At 30.8% G+C, this 27619-nt stretch overlaps 2 protein-coding genes across 4 annotated transcripts; one reads left to right on the top strand and one right to left on the bottom strand.

The window, feature by feature from the left end:
* Positions 1 to 2641: 2641 nt before the first annotated feature.
* Positions 2642 to 5570, top strand: LOC105787934 (malate dehydrogenase, chloroplastic). Of its 2 annotated transcripts, none has more exons than XM_052633704.1 (2): positions 2642 to 2783; positions 4043 to 5570. In XM_052633704.1, the coding sequence occupies exon 2, from the start codon at positions 4049 to 4051 to the stop codon at positions 5285 to 5287; it is 1239 nt and encodes a 412-aa protein (XP_052489664.1). In that variant the 5' UTR covers positions 2642 to 2783; positions 4043 to 4048; the 3' UTR covers positions 5288 to 5570. The 2 variants fall into 2 exon arrangements, with proteins under 2 accessions (XP_052489664.1, XP_012469997.1); XM_012614543.2 differs by having other exon boundaries at positions 2701 to 2918.
* Positions 5571 to 11844: 6274 nt separating this feature from the next.
* LOC105787944 (glycine-rich RNA-binding protein RZ1A) lies at positions 11845 to 15093 on the bottom strand. 2 transcript variants are annotated; one of them, XM_012614574.2, is made up of 4 exons: positions 14930 to 15093; positions 13581 to 13699; positions 12573 to 13093; positions 11845 to 12464 (listed from the first exon to the last, which is right to left on the bottom strand). In XM_012614574.2, exons 2-3 carry the CDS (start codon positions 13689 to 13691, stop codon positions 12587 to 12589), a joined length of 618 nt encoding a protein of 205 aa, XP_012470028.1. In that variant the 5' UTR covers positions 13692 to 13699; positions 14930 to 15093; the 3' UTR covers positions 11845 to 12464; positions 12573 to 12586. The 2 variants fall into 2 exon arrangements, with proteins under 2 accessions (XP_012470028.1, XP_012470019.1); XM_012614565.2 differs by having other exon boundaries at positions 14877 to 15033.
* Positions 15094 to 27619: the final 12526 nt, after the last annotated feature.

Raw genomic sequence — 27619 nt, 5'->3', positions numbered from 1 at the left:
TCTAATCCAATTCAGCGAACCAAACGTGCCCTCATTGTTTTTATCAATCCTACCAATAATTTTACGCCACGTGTCCATCTTCTTCTTATTTTTTGAAATCCTTGAAATAGAATCGAGGAAATCAAATTTATTTTATACTTCACAAAAATAGAAATCGTGTCGGATTTCAGATCTCGTGGCTTGGCTTTGTGAAATCCTCTAGGATTCTGGCCTTGACATCGCCTTTGCCGGTAGCCTAAGGAGACAACTTGAAGAGGACTTTGGTGTTGACTTATCTGATAGGAAATATTTCGTCAAACTTTTTAATTCTAAACTTGAAAAATATATAAATTTGATATTGCGCTATATTCAGTATTATAATAATTAAACTAGTGGTCGAACAAGTTAGATCATCGATTTCCGATTCAATTAGTTCCATCAATTTGATTACTAGACCAATAATAATTAAATAAATAATTAAATTTTTTTAAAAAGTTTAAAAAATATTAAATCGATTCAATTTGTTCAATCGTTGATTTTGTCTCGATTTTCAATTTGTACCAATTTCAAGTAGTTTTCGAGTAAATCAGTCCAACCCCTTTGTTCAAATTATTACATCGATCAATTCTCGGTCCGTCTAATCTGATCTTGTTCTAGTAACACTAATCACATCATCAAATCTAGATAGAATCTAAATTCAAAGACTAAAATAAATCTAATTGTCAAGTTCAAAAAAAAATTAAAAACATAAATACTAAAGTTAATGTAATTGTTAAATTTAAAGACCAAGAATTATATTATGTCGATGATTTAATATGTTTCCTTGGACAGTTTTGCCCAGGATGCTTCTGCTGAGAGGGTTTCAAGCTTCTGAATCATTATTTGGTGTGGATTTCATGCGATATATCATCATCACCCACGGACATATACGACATGCGAGTTAAGTTTTGAATAAATTTTCAAAAAAATTAATTCAAGTTATTATTTAATAATAAAATTTCAATAATCAAATTCAAAGGAGTAATTGGAGCAGAGAAGCAGCATAGAATTAATTAATATAATTGTTGCATGGAAATTGGCATGATTAAAAATGGTTGATAGGTTGAGGTGTTTTGATTTTTAAAGAGGAATTCCGGTGGTTTCCACTATCATGGTCTAGAATTGGAATTAAAAGATCTCCAACACCCAACCTTTCATTTGTGGATTGCAACCAACCATGAAGCTTCACGGATTAGGTTGAGAATCAATTGAGGTTTTAATTTTTTTAAATAATTATTTTTTATTATTTTTTTATGAATTTATTTATAGATCAATCACATCATGACATCATGAATGCATCATAATTTAGTATATATTAATTTACTCGTATTTATATATTTTGTACGGTTTTACTAAATAGCTTTTTGAAAATAAATTAATATAATTTTTTATACAAATTCTGATACATTAAATATTATATACAATACTTGTGTATAAATATATAATTTTAGTTTCAATTAAAATATTACAATTGATATTTATCAAAAAATTTAAACTTTGACCTACTTACTTTAAATATATTATTTAATTGAAATTTATTATAAGAACTAAATTTTTTAAGTTTTTTTCAATTTTTATGAAGAATAATTTTAAATAATAAAATAAAAGTTGAAACATTTTGTTATAAACAAATAGGTGTGACAATTTCACTCCTAACCCTTATTATTTTTCATTTGGATAAATTATATTAGTAGTCACTTAATTATTTTTTTTTTTTCGGTCATCCAATAATAAAAGTTACAAAATGGTCACTCAACTATTTTATTTTATATTTTTGGTCACCCAACTATTTTATATTTTTGGGTGTTTTCAGTTTTATGTTAGCTAGTTGGTGACTAGAAAATATAAATTGAATAGTTGAGTGGTTATTTTGTAAATTTTCATAGTTGGATGACCAAAAAGAAATTTACTAATAATTGGGTGATTAAAAAGAAAAAAAAACCATAGTTGGGTGACTATTAATGTAGTTTACCCTTTTCGTTTCTAAAATTTTGTTGGGTAAGCTACACCATTAGTCACTAAACTATGGATAAATTTTTGTTTTGGTCACTTAACTAAAAAACGGTTACAATTTAGTCATTGAATTATTCAAAAATTTTCATTTAAGTTACCGAGTTGTTACAATTGATGTTATATGGCTTTTTCTATTTGCACTGCCTGCACCAGTAAAAGGGAGCTCTTTTTTCCCTTCTCTTTTACAATTTGTCTTTTTCATTAAATAGCTTTGGACATCATGAATCAATGAACTAAGATTCAAATAGCTTTTTCCTTCGATTTTCAATACTGCCAATCAGATCAACTTGGATCTAAGTTATGTTCTTCTACTCGTCTATAGGTACTGATTCAGTGTACAATCATCGAATCATTACTTGAAGCTTGTTGGTGGAACTTAAAAAAAAACTTAACAATCTAGTGATTTAAATAAAAAATTTTAAATAATTCAACGACTTAAACAAAAAACTTTCGAATAATCTAGTGACCAAATTGTAACTTTTTTAATTAAGTAATCAAAACAAAATTTTACGAATAATTTAGTAACTAATGAAGTAGTTTACCCGGTTTTGTTTTACATGATATCTGTATCAGAGGCAAACTTTAATCTTAGCCGTAGAAAGGGTCAACTCAACCATCGGTCGCGATTTCGCTTTGAAGAAAAAGAACAAAAAAAAAAAGCATTTGTTCGGTAGATTCTTTTCAAAGAGCGCCGGTGTAGTTGGTACACTGACAGGAAGAAGAAGAAGAAGAAGAAGAAGATAAAAGAGTTGGTGGGATTTGAAATTTTTGGTGCTTTCTTCTAACTTCATTAGTGGAGTTTCATATAATAAAGGAAAAAAAGTCCACTTTTCTTATATATTACTCGTTTCCTTCAAGCTAGCTCTCTCTTTATTTAGATCTTGAAGGTTCGGTTTTTTTTTTTCATTTTTTATCTTCATACGGGGTTATTATTCATAAAATCTAAGCTATAGATTTTGTTTATTTATCTTGCTTTCTTTTCTTGTTTCTGATTCTCATTGTACTGTTTAAGATGTTCATTTTTTTCTAATTTTTCTTAGTAATTGACTAATGGTGTAGAATTGCTTAGATCTGATTCTATCATTTTCTGTATTTAATTGCTATTTTCTTTCATTTTCAGATTGGAGCTTGAGATTTCTATTCATTTATATATAAATATAGAAATGTATGCATTTTGTGTATCTCCTGCAAAATATGCTATGTTGTTGGTGAAAGTGGTTTTAATGATATATAAAATGGTCCTCAATACTGAAATTCCAGGATTCTACACCCAAGATTTAAGGATTATGGATAAGTGACATATGATCCCTTTGACATTATTTTTTATTTCAAGTTTGTGAAAATTATATTAGGAATATGCTATGTTACCTGGAGTTGGGGGTAAATGTCATGTTCATGTATGTGTATGACATGAGCATGCTTAAATTTTCTTCTAACATTTTTGGTATATTCCAAGGATCATGACTTTGTAGCCTCATTCGAGTACTTTAGGAAAATGAAGAGTTCATATAACGTACCAAATATAATGAATAGAAAGAACACGGCCACTCAACGGCATCCGAGTTTATGTAGTAAAGAAGCCTCATTTGTCATTTTGAATATATTTGTTGTTAACTAGACATGTGCTGCAAAAGCAATGGGATCATTGGTATTTTATCTACATGGTTTCGATGATCTAACTTTCCCAAGTGACAAATGGGGATCTTGTGTAAGAAGAGAATAGTCATTGCTCATTTTGATTTGAAATGAAGGGAAAAAAGAATTGATAACTTTTGTTGCATGGAAGGCCCTGCTAAAAATTTGAGCCTTTTGGTTTAAATGCATGATAGCACTATTAGACATTTTCCTTCTACTTCTCTTTAAACACTCAATGATGAATTTTATATGCATATCATGTATTGCTTTTGCATTTGTTCATTTGGATGTGAGTCGTTCAGCTTGTTGATTATAATTATATTACCTTATATCTGGTTTTAAACCATCATTTTTACATTTTTTTCCTGTTTTATAGTGTGAGATGGCGACAACATCAGCAAGAACGTTCTCAATTGGGTCGACTGTCTCCTTTGGAAGCAGGGGGAATCCACTTCCACAATCTAAACCTTTTGTTGCGAGGTTCACCTCCCCAAATTCACTTGCAAGTTTTAGTGGCCTCAAGGCAGCAACATATGTGAACTGTGAATCAGAGTCCTCATTCTTCGGCAAGGAAAGCAGCGCCGCTCTTAGAGGCTCATTTGTACCAAAAGCACAGAAAGCAAACCAGAAGTCTCAGTATGGTCTACAGCCTGTGGCATCTTACAAAGTGACAATACTTGGAGCTGCTGGAGGGATAGGTCAGCCATTAGCCCTTCTAATCAAGATGTCTCCATTAGTTTCAGCCCTGAACCTCTATGATATAGCAAATGTCAAGGGAGTTGCTGCGGACCTCAGTCACTGTAATACTCCGTCTCAAGTTCAGGATTTCACTGGTGCTTCTGAATTAGGAAATTGTTTGAAAGGTGTAAATGTAGTGGTTATTCCTGCTGGAGTTCCAAGAAAGCCTGGTATGACTCGTGATGACCTCTTCAACATCAATGCCAACATCGTGAAGACCTTGGTTGAGGCGGTTGCTGATAATTGTCCCGATGCCTTCATCCATATTATTAGCAATCCAGTTAACTCCACAGTACCAATTGCTGCCGAAGTCCTGAAGCAGAAGGGTGTTTACGATCCAAAGAAGCTTTTCGGTGTTACAACATTGGATGTTGTGAGAGCTAACACATTTGTTGCTCAGAAGAAAAACCTTAAGCTCATTGATGTGGATGTTCCAGTTGTCGGGGGACATGCTGGTATCACCATTTTACCTCTTCTGTCAAAGACGAAACCCTCTGTTAACTTTACCAATGAAGAAGTGGAACAATTAACTGTTAGGATTCAAAATGCTGGGACTGAAGTTGTGGAGGCAAAGGCTGGTGCAGGGTCTGCCACCTTATCTATGGCTTATGCAGCAGCAAGATTTGTTGAATCATCTCTTCGTGCTCTGGATGGAGATGGAGACGTCTATGAGTGCTCTTTCGTGCAGTCCGACCTAACCGATCTTCCATTTTTTGCATCTAGGATCAAGCTTGGAAGAAAAGGGATTGAAACTTTGATTCCATCTGACCTTTCCGGGTTATCCGAGTATGAAGAGAAGGCCTTGGAAGCTCTTAAGCCTGAATTAAAGGCCAGCATCGAAAAGGGAATTGCTTTCGTGCAAAAGCAACCGGTTACTGCTTAAAAACTCGGTCTTTGAAGCTCTAACTTCATTGAAACCATGGTTGAGAGAGAGAGTAGACCAAGTCTGGGTTTAACCCTGAATCAGAACTTTCAGTTTTGCAGAATGGAAGATTTTCAGTTTCGTGTTTTTTTTTCCCGAATGATGATCACAGAGAAGGGAACTTAAAAAAAGGGCAATTTGGTGTTGTAGATGAGAAGAATTGAATGGTTTCTCAATCAGAGTTTTGTAGTACTTTTGACAGTTTTAAAATTTATTTGTTGGGCTTAATACCACTTTTAACTAACCCCCTATTTTACTTTTATTTTTTTTATCGGTTTGACCCTTCTACTTTATTTTTGTTATCAATTTGTCCCAATAATCTCTGTTACCCAACCCAAATTTACCGTTAAAAAAAAATTAAATCAACCAGTACAGCGTGTCAAGAAAAAAATCACTTTAAAATGTTAAAAATCATTAAAACCCAAAAAGTATATAAACTTAAAAATTAAAAAAACACTAAAAAATTATAATCTATTTTTGGAAATTATAAAAAAATTAAGATTACAAGTATGCAGAACATCAAAAAAAATTAAAAATTTTCATAAAACTTTTAAAATTGCTTATTTTAGGCTTTTTTTAGAAATTTCAATATTAATATGAAATTTTTTGGCTATTTTACCAAAATAGTCCAAAAATATTATATTTACAAAATAACTCAAGTTTAAAACAATCACCAAAATAACCTAAAAGGAATAAAGAAATTGGGTTGTGGCACAAATGGCAGAACCCACTCGTTTTGCACCCATGATTGCCTAATAATTGTGTCGACTTAAAAATTATTTTTTGGGTTTTGACCACAATGGCCGGAACCCATGTATTTTTTAAAATTGTATAATATTGATATTCGAAAAAGAAAAAAAAAAGGAAAAGGAAAAAAAAATTTGGGGTCTTTGGCAAATGGTCGGCACCAAAGACAATTTTAAAAAATAAATTTTTTTTCGTGTCGAATCGATATCAAGATCTGAAAAAGTAAAAAAAAAATTTGGGTCTTTGGCCTATCAATGGCGGCACCAAGACAATTTTTAAAAATTTTTTTGTGTCGAATCGATATTAGTATACTAAAAAAGTAAAAAAATTTGGGTGTTGGCTCATCAATGGCGGCACCAAAGACAATTTAAAAAAATTCGTGTCGAATCGATATATCAATATCTGAAAAAATTAAAAAATTTGGGTGCTGGCCTATCAATGGCCGGCACCCAGTACAATTTAAAAAAAATTCCTTTTTTTTCGCGTCAGAATCAGATATCAATATACGAAAAAAGTAAAAAAAAAAATTTAGGTGCTGGCCTGTCAATGGCCGGCACCAAATTTATCATATATATATAGGGCATTTCATATTCCATTTTGTCTAGTTTGAATTTTTTTTTCCTCTGTTTAAAAGAAAGCAATATTTTTTGAAAATGAGTTCTCAAATACTGTTTGTTTATGTTCATTTCGATGGTGAAATGATAAATACAAATGAAGAAAGATGTGTATTTCAAAGCCGGAAAAAAATAGGAATGAGATTCAACAAATAGATTTCGTTGTCGGATTTCAAACGAAAAATTAGTACAAAGATAGCAAGCTGTTGCGGAAAGCAAATGTCGAGACTGTTTTATAGATTTCCGATTTCAACTGATCCGCTAAAGTTCTCAGAAATGGAGCTTGAAGATGATGATGATTTTGGTACAATGATAGCAATTTATTTCCCGCCTAGAATAGAAAATTCTAGTCCAGTTGAGTTGTTCGCGGAGATTTAATGAAAAAAAAAGGTGTTAGATGTAGGAAAAAAATTTGAAATTAATGAGACTGAATGAAAAAAAAGAGTGTCAGATGGATTTGTTAAAATAAATGAGATTGAATTGAATTAAATGAAATTCAGAAAAGTGAGTCAAAATAAATTGGATAGAAACAAATGAAATTTGAAAAGTGAGTCAAAGATAGATGGAATAGAAATAAATGAAATTTGAAAAGTTAGTCAGAACAATTATAGCAATTTACGGCATGCCTTAATTTCAAACATTGAAATAAATTAAATTGAATGAAAAAAAAAGTTGTCAAAAGTATTATCTTTTTTCCACTTTTGCCCTCATTTCAAAATGGTCCCCCACTATAAATAGGTCATTCCACCCACCACTCTCAACCACAGCCGACGACCGCCGCTCTTCCCAAAATTTATCAATCGTCGACGACCGCATATCACTACATGGATCCCAATCCGAATGTTCTTTTAAATGACAACAACCACATTGCAAGCATTGTGCACAAGGTAATCGAGAAATAAAATGTCTTCTTTAATTTTAAATATTCTTTTAAATTGTTTTTAAAACGATAAATATAACATTATATATTTACTATAAATGCAGGATTTGTACAGAATTGTTAGACCCCGGTTGCATGATCCCGGTTATTTTCCCGACCAAAGAGTTATATCGTATTTGAATGTCGCGGGTTTTGGGGTTGCCGCGTACATTCAAACATCTGAGCTACGGGCCGATTTAATATCGGCATTAGTTGAAAGATGGCGCCCGGAGACACATACATTCCACCTCCCATGTGGGGAGGTAAGCATTACGCTGCAAGACATAGCAGTCCAACTAGGGCTGTCAAATTCTAATAACTAATACTACACGATAAATTAAATTTACATACACAAAAAAATACAATCATTCTACAATATTAATACAAAAAAATAAATTATTACCCGATAATATAAAAATACAAACGTTTGAAAAAGTTATTACACGAAAATATGACAGTATATAATTCAACTCCATTAAAATATGACAATATATAATTCAACCCCGAAATTTTGTTGTACACTACGGAAAACTCCATACACTATCCGATCCAAAAAAACTCATTTCCTAATATACTACGAAACACTATAATTTTTATGCCTCTCTCAAAAATTTTCTCATTCCATTTACACCCAAACCACTCACTATATAGAGAGTTTAATGACGGCCATTACAAGGTGGTGTCGGCCATTAACAAAGCCAAAGACCCAAATTTTTTTACTTTTTCAGATAATCGATATCCGATTCGACACAAAATTTTTTTAAATTGTCTTGGTGCCGCCATTGATGTGCCAACACCCAAATTTTTTTATTTTTTCAGATTCGATATCGATTCGACACAAAAAAAGAATTTTTTAAATTGTCTTGGTGCTTACCATTGATAGGCCAAGACCCAAATTTTTTTTACTTTTTCAGATATCGATATCGATTTTGACACTAAAAAAATAATTTAAATTGTACTGGGTGCCGGCCATTGATAGGCCGGCACCCAAAATTTTTTTTTTACTTTTTTCGTATACTGATATCTGATTCTGACACAAAAAATAATTTTTTTTTAAATTGTACTGGGTGCCGGCTATTGACAAGCCAGCACCCAAATTTTTTTTTCCTTTTTCTTTTTTTTCCTTTTTCATATATCAGTATTATATAATTTTAAAAAAATACATGGGTTCCGGTTATTGACAGGCCAAAACCCAAAAAATTAAATTTTTTAAGTCTAACACAATTATTAGGCAATCATGGGTGCAAAATACGAGTGGGTTCCAGCCATTGACAGGCCACAACCCAATTTTACTGTTACTTTTAGGTTATTTTGGTGATTGTTTTTAAACCTGGGTTATTTTTGTAAATATAATATTTTTTGGACTACTTTGGTAAAATAGCCAATTTTTTACTAAAAACTCAAAATTTCTTTAAAATATAAAAAATTCATAAAATGCAAAAAAAACCCTAAATTTTTAAAAGGATCCATAAAATCTTTAATAAATTCATAAAAATCTAAAATTTTCTAAAACTAAAATTCTAAAGAAAGACATTTTTAACTTTTTTGAAGTTTCATATACTTATAATTGTTAATTTTATTTAGATTATGAATATTTTATTTTATTTTAATGTTTTGCATGCTTATAATTTTATTTTTATAATTTTCAAAAATAGATTATAATTTTTATGTTTTTTAGGTTTTAAGATTTTGGGGAGTTTTATGATTTTTTTATTTCTAATGATTTTTTAGTTTTTTTTATATTTTAACATTTTCAAGTGATTTTTTCCTTGACATGTGAGCGTGCCATTAATTGGTCTATTTTTTTAATAAAATTTGAGTTGAAGTAAGGGATTAATAGAACGAAAATATATGGGTCAAACTGATAATAAAAATAAAGTACAAAAGTTTGATAAAAATAATACAAATATCAAACTGATAATATAACTATAATGCAAGAATCAAAAGGAGTGTTAAGCTTATTTGTTACCATGTCTCACAAACCAACACACACACATATATATAAAACATATTTTAATAGATTTTGTTTTCATCACAAAAAAAAAAATATATATATATATATATATATATATATTATTCTCATTCTTATTTGAGATGTTTAGTTATTATTATTTGATATTCAGTAGTTCTACTATTATTTATATAATTATTAATATTGTTTTTCATTATGTTGTAAAATATTATGTCAAAAGCAGTGAAGTATTAAAGTGATGATTTTTATATGTGAAATTCTAACTCATATTCAAATGCCAATTTACTTTTATCTATTTACTTAATATTTTATTATTACTTGTTTCTATTTTCTTTTTATTTTCATTATTTTATTATCTAAATTATTTTTCAAAATAATGAATTTTTATTATAAAAATATATTTAGTAATTAAAAATTAGGCAAAATCATGTGCAATGCGATAAAAATAATAATCATCAAGGCCAAAGGCTTTAACATAATTGATAAAAGTTGAGACCCTAAACTTTAAAGGTTAGGATTCAAGTCCTACCATCCGCAATTACGTTCAGTCTCACTCTCACGATATAGTTATGTCATGTGTAAATTTTATTTTGTTCCTTTTAGATTCCACTATTGATTAAGTAAAAAGGTTAAGTATAACATATTTTCGTGTGTATTATTCCTTTTATACAGCACTTTTTAAATATTCTGGACAAATGGATTCCATAAATAAAATCACTTCAAAAATAGCCAAAGATTAATAAAAAAACCCTTATAAATATGTCAAAATATTGCTTGATTGAGATGGTAAAATGACTAAATATTTAAATAAAGGAATCAATATTATTTCAAGTTTCTAATAAATTTAGTAGATGATCTAACTTAATAGTAGCGAGTATTAATGGAAAATGCTGTAAATAATCAATCCACAAGTCATGAAAGCTAAATTCGTTCTACTACTTCAGATTGAAAACCTATCTCACAAATCCTGGAAATATCAACTACCCTATTCTACGAGTTTCTTTTTTTTTTCGCTAATTCAAATTTCTCTTCCAGGCTTTCACCAAAATTGCTTTAGATGTCAAACAAAATAATAACCAACTTGCCAGTTTCTAAAAGTTCAAATGAATTGAAGGAAATTGACCTTCTACTGTAACTTAAACAAAAACTGACAGTAAAATATATCAGTACCCGAATGTGCTCCAAACTCAAAATAATTTGAGAATTATTTTGAAAGAAAAATACTCTGATCCAAAAATATAAAAAAAATATAACCCGATATCAAAATCATTCGAAATTGATGACAACCAAAACCCACTCAATTTGCATGAACATGATACGCATCCAAGTCATTTTTCATAGGAATTGCCAAATTGCAATCCCCAGTCCCTGCTATGCCCTCTAAACGACTTCCCAGCGTTATATCATAAATCCAGATGCAGGGAAAAAAAGGATCCCTTCTAAATAAGCACACATCAGAGTTACGAGTGTACATACTCATGCATGCATACATACATAAAGAAATCTTGATTCAGTTAAAGTAGTTTTGTGGATGGTTGGATCCTAAGAAAAGCTACTGCTAAAAGCATACCTACAAGAACATGAATTCAATTTCATTCAATGAATTGATGGAACTATATCCTAGTTAATCATCTACTAGTAGTAGTCTAGTACCAAACCGGTAGGTCCTATACAAAAAGCACCGACGTAGGTATAATCAGCAAAAAGAAAAGGGAAAAAAAATGATAAACGCAACAAACAAATTGAGTATGCAAGAATGCATTAAGCAGGTAAACCGAGAAAATATCTCATCATGCAAATACCACACCCCAACAATTTAAGGACTAAGGAACCAAAGAGCAACTTCCTTTCAGGGATATTTCAGAAAGGGCTAAGAACAGAAGGTACCAATCTGCTACACACCCAGAAGCAAACTGAACCTCAAAGTCGAAGAGTTTTGACACTACGAACCGTAAAGGACTTGAAAAGCATGATCTGAGCCGAAAGAACTATATATCAACAACTTGTCTGAACTTAGCCAAAAAGATCGAGACACTAGAGCCTGGTAGAAAAACTAGGCAAGAAGGGCAATCTGAACCCAAACAGAGCAACATAGTATAGACATATGGGACCAAATAACAGCGGCTGCTGATGTATTTTAGTGGAAATGGAACTCTTTCATCAGCGCGCCATGAACATTGGGTCTGCTTAATATTCAATTAGCATGCAGAGGCCTTGCTGCGCCCAAAAGCACTCGCAATTTTAAAGTTTATTAAACCATGCCCAATTAGAAACAAAGAAACCCAATAAAGTATCCATAAAAACCAGAAACGGCCAAGCATCCTGCCAAAATGTCAACAGCATTAATACTGCGCAAACTATTAATTAAAAAACTAGCACAGAGCAAAGCAATACATAAGGAAAATAAATTACCCGCTTGACTCCTGTTTATTTACTAGATAGCAAAAACAGGGCAGACAAAATGGCATTACTTCTAACTAAAGATTCTACTCCACAAGTGAGAAAAAGCAAAACCCAAATGGTGAACCCCTCCCCGTCATTCTTCCAAATACCCATGCAAAGACCAAACCATCTTCCATAATTGGGCAATGAAAAAGTCAACGAGAAGTTGGACAGAAGTAACGGCAAGTGCTGTTGGTAATGCATGAGTCACAAAAAATGGAGCAGAGAGCATAAGACCATATTTGAAAGTGCATGTCAAGAAAGCACAAAACTCCATCGAACACAGCATTTTACGAACACATAAATAGTTGTAGGTTTGTGCCAAGTTTCACACTTCAAAGGACTGAACTATTATATTGTTCCACCCAGACAACAATGAAGAGAGCACATTCTGTAAAAAAGAAACTTCATGCTTTGCCAAAAAGCAGCAACCTAGTTCATCAGCTGCAATCAGAGTATGCTTCCATCAGTCCAATTATAATATAAATTTCAATCCAAAAGAAGACAGGAAAATAGCAAGCAAAAAAGAACATTGAAAATAAATATGCATACCACAAGCAGTCATCTTAACCAGAACGAGGACCCCCAGTTCCACGACGGTCATAGGGTCCAGATCGATCACGATTGTATCTATCACTTCCAGATCCCCCACGACTACCTGCATCCCTGCTGCGCCCACCAAATCGATCTCCATTCCGATCAGGACCGTAACGGCCACCACCTCCACCATGACGATCACCCCTACCACCATACTTGCCACCTCTAGCCCCATCACTAGGACACTCCCTAGCAAAGTGCCCAGGCTTTCCACACTTAAAACACTCCCCACCATTAGATCCACGCCCGCCATCATAGCCCCGGTTACGGTCATGGTCACGATCACGTCCGCGGTTACGGTCACCATCATAATCTCTCCCAGACCCTTGTTGAGGTTTAGCTCTATCAACTGTTATATTCCGCCCATCCAAGTCCATTCCATTCATTGCTTCAATAGCTTCTTCCATGGCCGCTTTCTCATCAAAAGAGATAAATCCAAATCCACGAGAACGTCCAGAAATCTTGTCGACAGCAACCTGAATCAAGAAAAAGTTGAGTCAATTTTGGTTGTGCAAACAAAACCATAAAAATTAATGCCATAATGTATTAAAAAAGAATAAAGTTCTATAACAGTTCATCAGTTATAATGCTTTAAATAAATAATTACATTACAATTACTAGTTTTGTTCACATATTCCTATCATCTAAGTAATTATGTCTTTCAGGTTTTGCATTGCCTTCACCCCAAATTGAAGCATAAGTGAACATCTGCAGGTAGAAGGGATAGTTTTCAAAAGCGAGAGGGGTTGCATGGTCAGAAATAGAAGGTGGCAGCATAATCGTGACAACAAAGACAGAAAAAAAGCCTATAAACTAATGAAAACTGTTCCCTGTGTAAAAGGGACATACAGAAATACAAGTTTTGACCAGGATTCAATTTGATGAAATCAGTGAACTCAAGTTTTTTCTTAAAAAAGAATAACATAAGAGATATCATGATGAGAGAGTTCCATTATTCATTACCTTAGCCTCGATAAGATTTCCAAACTTCTCAAATGCATCCTTTAGGCCCCTATCTGAGGTTGACCATGAAAGATTACCTATAAAACAACGGTACTCAACGTCTTCTGGCATCCTGTAAGCTGCATTTTTTTTTCAGCAAAGGAATATCAACACAAAATTATCAACTAGCATACGCCTGTTAAATGAATTATAGATATCTTGAAATTAACATGCCATCATCAAATCAGCATTGAGAAATGGACGAAACATGCTTAACAAATGTAATAATCGAGCAAGAAGATTTCAAAGTATGAGCAACAAAGAATAGAAAGCAACTTATGACAAATAACCCAGAAGATGTAAACACTCTCCAGACATTAAAGCAACTAATGACTTATGATGCCACCAAACATTCAAAAGAAATATTTTGTGAGAATTAAAAATGGTTAAAGGCACCAAATTTTTTGTAATAAAAAGGTAAATGACTGGCTACAGCATATAACAAAATTAATTCATCGTATTTGCTTAAACAAGTTTAGTACATATAACATTATGCACTCCATGGTTGTCACAATTTTGCTTCCACAAGTGTTGCTAAAAAGGGAAAAGAGAACAATAAAAAAACCAGATCATGTTTTATAAACAGAAAATAATCCAAATGCAACACATTCTAATGTGATTTTCTCAATACTAAATTAATGATCATGCATTAGCAGTTTACAAAATTTTAGTTTTCAATTTTAAACTATCTAGAAGCATGTGGTATTTGCTTCTGCATATAAGAAAGCACTTACTGCAACAACAAAAAACAGGCTACAGCAGGCACAAATCTCCAAACTACTTTAGTCAAAGAAATTAACATAGCAAGATACACATCTCGTTTAATAAAAAGGAAAAAAGAAGAAAATTTCCCCTTTCTTTATCGTCGATACTGTCATCCTCACAATTTGTATCATCTCAATCAAACCGTAAGTTAGTTAGCAGTATTGTTGTATACATTCAAATTCAGAATTTACCTATGTCACTCTGGCTTTTCTGCAAAACCCTAGAAACAGTCCGTATACAACCGAATATAACTCCAGAATTCACATAAAAAATCAGATAATTTAATACAGTCATAAACCGATAACCAAATAAAAAGCAACAGAATGCAATCGAAAGCATTATAAAAAAAAATCAATTATTCATATCAGAAGCCGATAAGCAATTAAGTAAAACCTAATCGATAAAGAAGAACAATTAGAAGATTGCAGAAAAGATGCAGATTTAAGGTCAAATATTAAGGATTAAAAAGAGAGATAGAGAAGATTAGCGTACCAAAGAAGAACAGGCGAAAGATAAGAAAAGTTAAAAAGATTTGTAAAGATCACCTTGTTTCGAAGGAACCCTAAAATATAAACTGCGAGGCAGAGGAAAAAATATAAAGCGATAGAGAGAATCAAAAGTGGAAGTGACAGCGCTACGCGATGTTTTTTAACGGTTTAACCTTAAAATTAGGTTTTTGCTTCTCTAAATATTTGTTTGTCATAAATGGTTTGAAATTATTTCTAATAATTTTTTTTAAGATTATATAAATATTTAAAAATAATAATTTTTACCATAAAAATATTTTCTCTCCTTAAATTTATGTATTTATATTATTAATAGAACTCCTGATCTAATTAGGAAATAACTAAACTATTCCCAATTCCTTTTAATATGGAAAATAAAAAATAGCATAAAGGGGATGAAAAACCGAAAAATTTATTCTCTTGTCTTCTTTTACTTAACCAAGGGTAGAACCCTTGTTTTGCCTACCCCTTTTCACCTGAGTTAAGGTTAAATTTAATGAGAATAATATTATATGACAAGAAATTCATTTATTTTCAAATCAAGCCATTTCTTATCTATTATTTGATTGATTAATTCTTTATATTGAATGCATACACGTGTGATAAGATTTTTAGTATAAATATAAATGTCACGGATTCAAATTATGTCATCACTTTTCTTCCTCTCCTACTATTATATAATTAAAAAAAATTAAAGTATATTTTTTATTGAGTTTTAACTCAATTGGTACAACTGTTGTTACAATAATAGATTTGTCCATGGGTCAGACCACCTAATTCAGCCCAAAAGCTTATCTAAAAAGTGAGAGGGTTTGGACAAAAATATAGGCTTGAAATATGAGTTTTGTCAAAAATAATAATGCTCGTTTAGAAAATGGGCTAGACCTCAAGTAAGGTTTTTTTGGCCCGATTGTAAAAAAAAAATGTTGTTTTGTTTTTGTTTCTGTTTTTCCTATTTTGCTGCTATTTTTCTACCATTTTCTAACTATTTTACTGTCATTTTACTATTATGTTGGTACTATTTTGTTGTTATTGTTTGAATATTATATAAATTTTATTTTATTGTTAATTTTGTTATTATTTTTGAGGCATTTGTTTGTTAATTTGCACATATCTTAATGTTATTTAAGTAGATTTTTTAATTTTCAATTTGTTGGGAAACATTTATTTTAATGTTTTTAGTGTTTTTGATGAATTATATTTTTAAAATTTTTTATATAAAAACAAAATAATTTTTTTTAATACGGGCGAACGAGGCTGAACTTAGTTTTTAATATTTTTATTTGAGTCGAGCTTGGGAAAAATTTTAGATCCATTTTTCTAGTCAGGCTCGAGCCTATCAGTCGAGCCTAGAATTTTATTAGGACCCGACTCGGCCCATGAACAACTCTATATAATAACAAGAAAGACTTGAATTCAAGTATGCTTATATCATAATCATATAAAAAGTTAAAATATAATAATTGATAAATAAATTACAAATAATAAGTAATATTAGTCTGTATGAAAAATTTTATATTTAAATTTATATTGAAAGATAAAATTTAAAATAATTAAAAATTTACGAATAATAATAATTTTGAATAGTTTAATTCTTATATTATAAATAAATATTGTTATCTTATATGTTTATTTGTATATTGGGCAAATTATTAATATTTTTACAAATTAGATATTAAAATTTTCCACAATGAAATTAAATTTGTTTGGATTAATTCTTTACTAATTTTTCTAATCTTTGTTTGGAAACATGACCTAAACTTTTATGCACAAATAAGAAAATATTTATTTAGCATACTACATTTAATTCCAACTAAACAAGTATGGATTTAGATTTTTTTTTAAGTTTCAATATAATAAACCATCAATAAAGTTTCTAGAATCAATAACAATATTATTCTTAAATAAACTGAAATATTCGTATCTAAACTTAACATTAAATCTAAAAATCAAGTTTTGAAACAACAATAAGGTTCCTAAAAACTAGAGGCTCATAAAGAGTTTAAAATAAGTCTAAGTGATGACTAATATCAAAGACCAAATGATAAGTCCCTATACATTCTGTAATGACCCAAAATTCATGGGCATCGAAAAAGTACATTATCGGGCCTTCGTCTTAATGAAATGGGTTCATAAATAATTGTTAGAAATATTTATGAGTCTAGTAGTGTGTTTAATTAGGTTTTAATTGAGTGAATTTAGCTTAATTAAGGGTAATTAGGAGAAATGACTGAATTGAATAAAGGGAGAAAGTTGAATTATAGATGAAAAGAAAATATAAAGGACCAAAATGGAAATTATGCCGTTTTTCCTAATTGAGGCGGCATTAGATTGTAAAAATCTTAGATTTTTACATGATTTAATTTTATAAATATATAAATTAATTCTAATGTATATTATTAAATTAATTATATTATAAATATTATATTAAGAAATAAATTGAATTATGATAAATGTTCGGTGATGATAAAACACGTGTAATAATTATATTTGTACAATTGTAATATATTTATTTAATTATTTTCTATTTAAGTAAATAGATTTTATTATAAACTAAGGACAATTGGATGTTGATGATAATAGATAAGTGTATAGTAATAATAATTATATGTGTAAAATAATATACATATATATTAATAAAACATGTATTACTTAATATTTAAGTATATATGTATTATATTATATTATATTATTATAATAATATAACTAAAAGAATAAACAAATTAAATGAAATAAAACAAACAAAAAAACAAAACAGAGAACGAAACAGGGAGAAAAGAAAGGAAAGAAAGGAAAACTAGAGTTTGAAGGTTTAAAGCTTTAATAGGTAAGTCAATTAAGCTCTTTTCTTTTAATTTTGATGTTTTAGAAGCTTTAGAACAAGGTTTTGTTGAATTTAAGTTGAAGTTTTGAAAGTTCTTAGGTTTTTAACATAGTTCATATTGAACAAAATAATGAATTAGGGGTTTAATTGAATAAATTTCAAGTTAGAATTGATTAAAGGATTAAATTGTAAAGTAGGCTATAAGTTTTGTGTTGTGGGGATTAAATTGAAAGAAGTTTTAAATTAGGGTTTTATTATGAACATTAGATAATTAAGTAGAATATGGAAGGAAATTGAATAGAAATAAAGTATGAATTGAGTTAGAAAAGTAAATGAGTTAATTGGGATTAAATTGGAATTAAGGTATAAATTGAAAAGAAAATCAATTAATTATTGTAAATTAGTGCTGTACTTAATAATGTAAATTATTATTATTTTCATAGCTAACAAATAACCCGAGGTATTGGCATCGAAAGGAAAAAGAAAGATATTGAGGACTAAAACGGAAGATTTACGGTTTGTATTACCATAATTCAAATTACTTTTTATTAAATGATTTATATAAATTTTTATATTTATTAAATGAGTATAAGGTAAGTATTAATATTTGAGTTGAATGGGAATTGGATTGGATGGTGAATGTGTATGTATAATTGAATTGTATTTTGATTTGAATGAGAAATTGAAATTGAATAGTGATCTCAAATTTGGTATGAAAGTGAAAATTTAATTAAGATTTGGAATACCCTATTAACTAGCCGGGCTAAGTCGGATATAGTTGGCATGCCATAGGATTTGGAAGAGTACGAGATTTATCAGCTTTGCCGATCAGGCACTTTATGTGTCGTATTTCAAGCACTTCGTGCGTCATTTTAGGCACTTATGTGTCATATACTGATAAGGTACTATGCACCGTTTTAGGTACAATGTGCCGTACTGGTGTGTTTGGGTTAGAATCCGTGTATCTGTCAAAGTCCGGGTTTGTTAATAGGGTGAATAACCGAAATGGAAAAAATTTAAATGAATTTGATTGAAAAAATTAAAATGTGAGAAAGTTGAATTGTGTATTGAAATTGAGATTGGAAATGAAAGGCACGAACTTAATGTTCATGTAGTGATTGAAATTAAGACATATGATATGTGAATGAAATTGAAGAATAGCTAAAAATATATATATATTGTTATTGTTAATTAATGAAAGTTTAAGAATGAATTGATATTTGAAAAATTTGATAGTTATATGCTTGATAATTATATTCCATTATTATTATTATTATTATTATTATTATTATTTGAATTATAGTAATACCACTGAGTATGAAATACTCAACGTACGGTTGTTTCCGTGCGCAGATCAGGTACTATGATTTTGAAGAGTTGTAATTGAGGTTGTGAGCATCCATCTCATCACATCTCCAAGTGTCAAGAGGGTATGTTTCAAAATTCTGGATAAAAAGGCATGTACTTAGGAAGATCAAGTGTATTCCAAGTAGTAGGGACAAAAATATAATTTATATATATATTTTTAATGTTTAAATATATTAGTGATTAGCCAAAATCACTTTGGCACCAAATATAATATTCCTATATCAGGTTCCTTGGATCGAACCAGGTATAGGGGTGTTACACATTCAATTAGAGCCTTCATACGATTCCCCATATATAGAAAATCTTCATTTAGGTTTGTAGTTTGGATCGAAATGAATCCCTGCATCTTGTTGCATACATGAGTAGGAGCACAACCACCAAATATTATTAGAAAGTTCAATTAAGTTTTATTCAAAACATACAAAACCAGAAAATATTATTTTCTTTTCAAACCAAGATTTGCATTTTTGGTGATCTTTCTAATAACACCACTTTTTTCTTTTTTATAGAAGTGACACTAATCTTTCATTCATTCTTTTTTCTCGCCATTTAAGAACTATAGAATGTGTTTTTCTTCTTCTTAAACTTGTTGGTTTTCACCTTAAGTCATTTGCCAACTTATTAACCTACAAGGTTGATGGAATGACTTCCTTAACTCTTTAATCTCGCTTCCTCTTGATTGAGCTTACTAACCAATTCATTAACATCCCACTTTTCTTTAATAATGTTATAGTTAATTTGAAATGACCCATAATTCGAAAGTAGTGAGTTCAAAATGAACTATACCAAGAAAAAAGTCATCCACCATCATCCTTAAGGTATTTAACCTTGTTGTAATATTAGTCATCTCAGTGATATGTTCTTGCATTCCGCTTAATGCATCAAACTTCATGGTTGTGTGTTGTGTCATTAAAGTCTCAACGAATGACTTGTTTGTAGAATGAAAATGTTCTTCTACAAACTTAAGATATTCTTTTGTACTTTTAGTTTGTGAAATATTGGTTTTAATGTTTTTAGCAATTTCCATTTGCAAATAAAAAAAGGAAGAAAGAAAGGCTCAACTTATTTGACCTCTTTCATTGCTTATGGTACAATTTCTCTTTCTCGTTATTTAAGTCAGTAATAATAGTCAATTTATCTTCTAATAATACCAAGTTGAAGATCTAAAACACTTAAATAGAGCTTGACTTGTTCACTCCATTTAGAGAAGTTTAACACATTAAATAAAACAACATATGAAGCTTACAAATGAGGAGAAATTGTTGGAAAAATAATACATAAATGCTCAAAATAATAAATTTACTTTATGAATTTAGATAAGCAAACAATTCAAAAAAATCCTAGTTCTCCTTTTGGTATATTCTACAATATATTATCATATATATAAATGTTACTTAACTTTAAAAATGCGTTTGAAAAGCCATCTGTTAATTGAATTTGGATGTAATTGCTTGTAATTACAAACTTGTAGCATGTTTGGGTAACCACTGTAATGAGTAGGTCTCACTGAATTTGGTGTAATTGTAGCAACGCAATTACACTTTTCAACTCTAAATGAGAGGGTGAGAATTTGAATAATTACACGGGTAATTGCAAATAATAACACTCAAATCCAATTACTCTATGATTTTCCAAACATGTTTATATATGATTTAAGTTTAAACATTTAATAATATTTTAATTTTAGGATTTATATTTTTAAAATATTTTAAATGCTTATAATTATTCCAAACACGCATATATGTTTATGTTTATAATATAAAAAAACTATAACTTAAACTTGTATAAAGTAATTTTTTAAAATTAAATTTGGGTGTAATTACCTGCATAATTACTCCAATTCTCACCCTCCTCATAAAATCGAAAACTGTAATTGCGGTGCTCTAATTACATCCATTTCAGTGGGACCCACAATTACAATGGCTACCGAAACATGTCATCTTCATGTAATTACAAGCAATTACCCCCAAATTCAATTATTAATTGACTTTCCAAAAATTTTTATAAAATAAACTATTTTATATAAAAATAAATGAATCTCTCCCATCACTAAAACTAAAAAATCCCTAATTCTTTTAATTTCTTCCAACACTATCACTTTTTCCTCAAATTTCTTTTATTAGAATTTTTAAAAGATAGGTGTTAATCTTTCAATACTTTCATGTTGATCTCCCAATTTGGTAACAACTCTTCTTTTCTTTTCATGCTTTATTGATTAATCTCTAGAAAATTAGGATTGTGTTTTTCTTATGATAGAGTAGGATTTTTTTATGCAAGATTTAGATTTTTTAATTTATTGAATGATTTTACGATTATTGAATTTGTATGAGATTCCTAACATCATGATTGGGTAGTAATTTTAGAGGTTGATTAATACAAATCATTGGAGAAATTAAGATTGATTAATACAAACCCTTGAAGAAATTAAGATTGATTAGAAATTTAGTGTTTTTACTTAGAAATTATTGTTGGTAGTGTGACTATTGTGAATCTTATGTTTGGAAAATTGATATATTGCATTCTCATGACAACAAAAAGCACTTAAGTGGTGTTTATTTTTGTGAAAGAAAATTATAAGTGATATATTGGCTTCATAAAACCTTTATGTTTAGACATATTTGTTTTAAATGTTTAACAGTAATGGAAAAATATTCTAAAAGAAATTCTACTTAGTTTATATGACTTTCATAAAGGTTTTAATTTTTAAAATAGTTGACCGCACAATCCAAAATTATTTGCTTTGCCCTTGGGTTACATAATAAGGTGCCTTATAATGTTTCTATATGAGTTATAAGTTGGCATGGATAATTGGATGGCTTATTCTAATGAAATAATATGTTTGAGATGAGAAGTTCCTAGTTGGCTAGAATGTGGTAACATGGTAATAAGAATAATTGAAATGGGTCTATCATGTGAGGTTATATCCAATTATAAGATGTTTCATGTAGCATTTCTTATCATTAGGTACTTTAGAAGTATTTAAGAATATTGGAGAGGGAATATCTAATGTTGAAAGTTATAAACGTGTTTTGATCTTGCTTAGAGAATGCTCTACAATTAGGTATTGATACCCATAATAGAGGTATTAATACAAGTACAAGTTAATAACCAATTGAACGTTTGAGAGTGGTCCTGAATTGATGCCTTAAGAAGTGGTATTAGTATCACTACTAAAATATCTACCCATGGAAAAAGGGTATCAATACCTACCTAACTACCCTTTTATTGAAATAGACTTTAAGGTTCAAGTTTGGACATTACAAGGTTACGACATATTTATAAGGGCTAATCCTTCCCTACACATACCTATACTCTTGAACCTAAATACGATAACATAAACTTGAGTCTGTTCTTTTAAGGTTTTCATTAGTTTACACTTAGGTAAATCATAAATTGAATAAACTCATAGGTGACTAATCACACTAGCCTAAAACTGATTAGTGACGACTCTACATAGGATATTTTGTGCATTGTTTGTCGGAGATCTTCAGCACCATCTTTCCACTCATCCTCCACGACCCTTGTTCCCTTCGTCAACCACCTTTTTTTTTCTAGCAAGTGAATTATTCGAAATAATAATAAGGCAATAGGTTTTTCCTTTGACTCCTCCCTTGAAAGAAGTTTTCTGAGTCGGTAATGACTCGTGTTCTCTTGGGTCTACAATGACTCGCTTATCTTGAGCTTGTGGTGACTCGATTGACTCTTTTTTGTTTACATTTGATCATAATAATTCAAAACCTTAAATTGAGCTCTAGGAAGAACAAGATCATCGATGGCTGTTATAACACACCAATTCGTCTTCTTTGTCCTAGTGGCTAGCACCTGACGATGTGGCTTTGATACTAATGATATGTCTAGCATCCATGGTGTAAGGCCCAAATTTTGCTCGGGGCCCAACTTAAACCAAAAAAAGAGTCCACAGTCTATTACAAAGAAATAAAACCCAAATACCCTAACCCAACAGGCCCAAACGGCCCAAGTACAAATAAAATAACACTAAGCCCGATTAACAGTAGCCCAGAGTCCAACAAATTTCAGCAAATAAAAACCCTAGGTGTGCCGTACCTAGGTCTTCTGACCCCTAGCCGCCAGCCTAACTGCACCGTCTCTGCCACCATTACAGCACGCCTCTAACACTTGCAAAAAGGAGAATAACATGCAACAACAAAGGCAAGAAAAAAACAACATGGAAACAGACAAAAAAAGAAGAAGCAAATAGTTTTCGATTTGGCTATTAAAGCCCAAATCTCACTTTTGTTTTTTTTACAAACACTAGAGAAATAAAAAGAAAAAGCAATATTTCGGAGGTGATTTTCTGCCTTTATTTTAGTTTTTTTAATATATGTTTGATTTGATTTTCACCTTTTTTATGTTTATTTTTAAATCAAATAACAAATAAGAAAAGAGGAAAAGAGGATACTCGGAATCGCCCCGCAAATCCCGTCGCCGGAGACCCTTATTGGTCACCGAAATTGGATCGAGAGAGGCGTGGGGGTCTTCTTCTTTCGGCCTTTGGGCCTAGAAGGCTCGGCCTTCAAACGATCTTTAAGTCAGGTTTAAAAAAATGATCTTCGCGTCGTTTCGACCACCACCTATGGCGGAGTCACGGCGGTGCAGACGGCGGTCCATGGCCGTACCCAGGACCGGAGAAGGGAAGGGTTTGAGAGAAAAGAAAAGGTTTTGAAGTCTTTTCTTTAAAAAAATGATGGCTGAAATGAGATTTTGAAAATTTTTTTGCTTAAATAGCCTAACAAAACGATGCCGTTTTGCAAGTGGGATTCAAGTGCCAAAACGACGTCGTTTTGACCCTGACCCACAACCCGACCCAGCAGCCCACAGGATCAGTGTGTTTTTGCGTTGAATGGGCTATTTGTGTGTGGGGTCCCTCCCTTTTGCGTCGTGGTGCAATCTGACCCTTTTGTTTATTTCATTTTGGCCCCATAAAATTTATACTTGTTTCATTGTAATCCGCGCTGAAACGTTGCGCTTTAGGACTAGGGAATATTGCCCGATCAGTCCTTCATTCCTTGCGCGCGCTCTATTTCAGTCCCTTGCAGCCCTGTTTTATGTATTTGCAGTTTAAACCCCAAATTTTAATTCCATTTCAACTTTATCCTCAGTCCATTTAATTAATTTATTTATAAAAAATGCTCTTTTATCATTATTTATTTTAATTTTTTTCACATTTATTATTTAGTTGAAACTGTTTTACATTAAACTTATTTAAATTTCTTTTATATATTATTTATTGTAAACTTATGTATGTATATCTTTCAAATTTTTATGTATGTATATATTTTTTAAAATTGTTTCATATGTTTTTATATATTATTTATTTTTAATTGTTTTTGTCGAAACCACTTTTTGTAAGTTTAAAAATGGGAATCGACTTTTAAAAATGAAAATGGGAGTCACCACCGATATTTTATTAAGGTGTGATCGGTTCACCATTAAAAATAAATTTTAGGTCTGCGAGATTTGAGAAAATAGGTCCGGGAGTCGGTTACGCACGAGGAAGGGTTAGCACCCTCGTAACGCCCAAAATTGGTGCCGAATCGATTGTTTAATGTCTTAGTGTCGAAACTTTGAAAAAATTTTAAAATACGATCCTTTGAAAAGAGAATTTGAGTAAAATGAATTGGACGATGAGATTCACTTATTTTAAAGAAATAAATCGTCACACTTAGTAAGTTAGAGTGCAACATTTTAAATCCTCAAAATTAAATTTATCTCTTGACTTTTTAAATCTATGCATTTGAGAAGGATATCCGATTTGGGTCAAATGAAAAAAAAATCAAAACCCAGTAAGTTAGGGTTCGATTTCACAAAATTCCTAAATATCGAATATTGCATTTATTTTTATTTGTTAGAAAAATTCTTGTCTCGAGAAAACAACATGTCATATCCAATATGTTAGGACACAACGTATCGAATTCTCGAGAATGAATTTTTATTTGCGTTTTGATTAAAGAATAATCTCGATCATTTAGATTCGACGAAGAAAATTGGAACCCAATACGTTAGGGCTCAATTCTTTCGAAGATTCCAAATACCGAACTTTGTTTTATCTTGAAGACTTTTGAATAAATTGGTTTTGATACTTAGACGATTTTTTATGTAACCCTTTAAACGAAAAAAGTGTGATGTATTGATAATAGATGATTCAAAATAATAATTCGTAAGTCACGATATATATTAATAAACACTAATAATAAATGAATACCAATAAACAAATACCATACGCATAGACGATAATTTCACATCACATGTAAATATCAACAAAAAGCTAATAATAATAATAATAAATACTAAGAAACAAGCGAATTAATACAATGTACAAGTTTGAAATAACTAAAAATATGAAAGAGAGGAAATTAAATATAAATTTAAAATAAATAATATATAAATGAAAATTTGAAATAAATTAAAATATGGTTAAAGATAAATACTACATAAAATAATAGTGTCCAAATAAATTTTAAAGTAAATATTATGTAAAGAATAAATCAAAGTACATTAAATAATAATATATATGTATGTATATACATAATGAAGATTAAACAATAATACATAATAAATTTTGAAACAAATGTATAATAAACCCAAAGTGGTAATACAATTTTATTTATAATATAAAATAATACTACATAAAAATACGTAATGAAATTAACTATTAATATATGATAATAATTCAAAACTTAAAGTAATAATATAAATAACAAAATAATAATACATGTACATAGATAAATAAACATATAAACTAATACAAATAATAATACTAATAATAACAATAGTAAAGATAATAAACTAAACAAAATTAGCAATAATAATGAAACAGAGGATTAAATTGGCACTAAAGCAGTAATTCGAGGGAGAAATCTGAAATAAATAAAAGGAAAGGTCCAAATTACAAAGCGCGAATAACATGGGGGACTGAAAGGGAAATATTCCCAACCCTTCAAAACGCTATGCTGCGGCATGGATTAAAATAAAACGAGAAGCAAATTAAAGGGCGGAATTTACAAAGGGAAAAGAACCGATTTGAATCCGGCACAAAAAAGAGGGGACCATTTGCGCAAATCTCCCTAATGTCGCAAAACGCGCGGATCCTTCCCCGGGTAGGGTCACACGCGCGGGTTATGTGGCCAATACGGCGCCGTTTTAAGGCTACTGAAGCAGGTCATAAATGACGCCGTTTCAACACCTTAATAAGAACCAACTTTAAAACCCTAAACAGGGTTATTCAGCCACTAAAACACAACAAAAAAAAACTTTGTCTCTCCCCTCTCCTCTTGCGCCGTTTCAAACATGAAAACCCCCCATCTAAACTCCAATTTGGGCGGAGTAGACGAGGACTCCGATTTGGGCGGAGTAGACGAGGGCTTCGTCGGCGCGCGTTTGCGAAGGTAAGAGTCTCCTTCCTCCTTTCTCCGATTAGTGAACACGAAAGTAAATAAAAGAAAAAAAAGAAATAACTGGTAAAAAAAACCCAGAAAATCACCTTTAGAAACTATCTTTTTCTATTGGTTTTCTTTCAAAAATTTTTGATGCAATATTCGTGGTCCCTTTATAGATTTTTTTAAATCGGCCTTTATAGTGCCGAAAAATCCAAAAGAAATAATCAAAATCTGAAATTTTTTTACAACTGTTATCTGTCCTTTTTTGTTTGGTGCTGCGTTGCGTTTGTTGCATTGCAGGTACGGGTACGGAGACGCGTGGCATGGCGTGGAGTGGCTCGAAGGCGTGGCTCGTGGGGCCGAGGGAAAGCCTTGGTGGCTGCGGCGCCTGTGCTAGGGCTGAATGCCTAGGGCTGCGGCGCTGAAAATTTTGGAAACGCTAGGGGTTTCTGAAAATTTTCGTTTTGGGCTTCAATGTAATTGGGCCGGGGTATCGGGTTTTAGGTGGGTTAATTTGGGGCTTAGTGGATCTGTAACTAGGTATTGGACCCGAATTGTATTGGGCTTTGTAAAACGGGACATTTTATTATTATTTAGTTTATATATCTTTTTATATCTGGGTTTTAATATCTGTATCGGGCCGGGAAAATTTGGGCCATTACAGTTTTCATTGTTATTTTAGTTTTTTATATTCTGTTTATTTGGATCGTTTATTATTTATTTTGAATTGTCTTTATAAATCATTTATTTTGAGCTATTATTTTCTTTAAATTGATTCATATATTATTTTGTTTCGTTTGCTTTGATTATTAATATTTGTATTTGATGTGTTGTGTTGTGTAATTATTACCATTATGTGTATTATTTCGTTTACTCGTATTTTCATGCTATAGTGATTCATTCGTGTAACATTTTGGTCGTAAATTATTTCTCCATGTTGTATATTATCATTCCATAAATGTAACCCTTCATTCACACATTGTTTTAAACGTTACATTAATTTTTTATCCAAATACGCAAAAAATGAAAATTTCAATATAAGGCCATGCTTTGCGTTTTGGCAATTCGAGAAAATCGTATCCTAACTTACGGGATTTTGATTTTTTTGGTTAGGCCTAAATAGCAAAGAACCCTTTTTAA

The sequence above is a fragment of the Gossypium raimondii genome, chromosome 7, assembly GCF_025698545.1.
Source record: "Gossypium raimondii isolate GPD5lz chromosome 7, ASM2569854v1, whole genome shotgun sequence".
NCBI classification, from domain to species: Eukaryota; Viridiplantae; Streptophyta; class Magnoliopsida; order Malvales; family Malvaceae; genus Gossypium; species Gossypium raimondii.
This window is presented reverse-complemented; position numbering and strand designations above follow the sequence as displayed.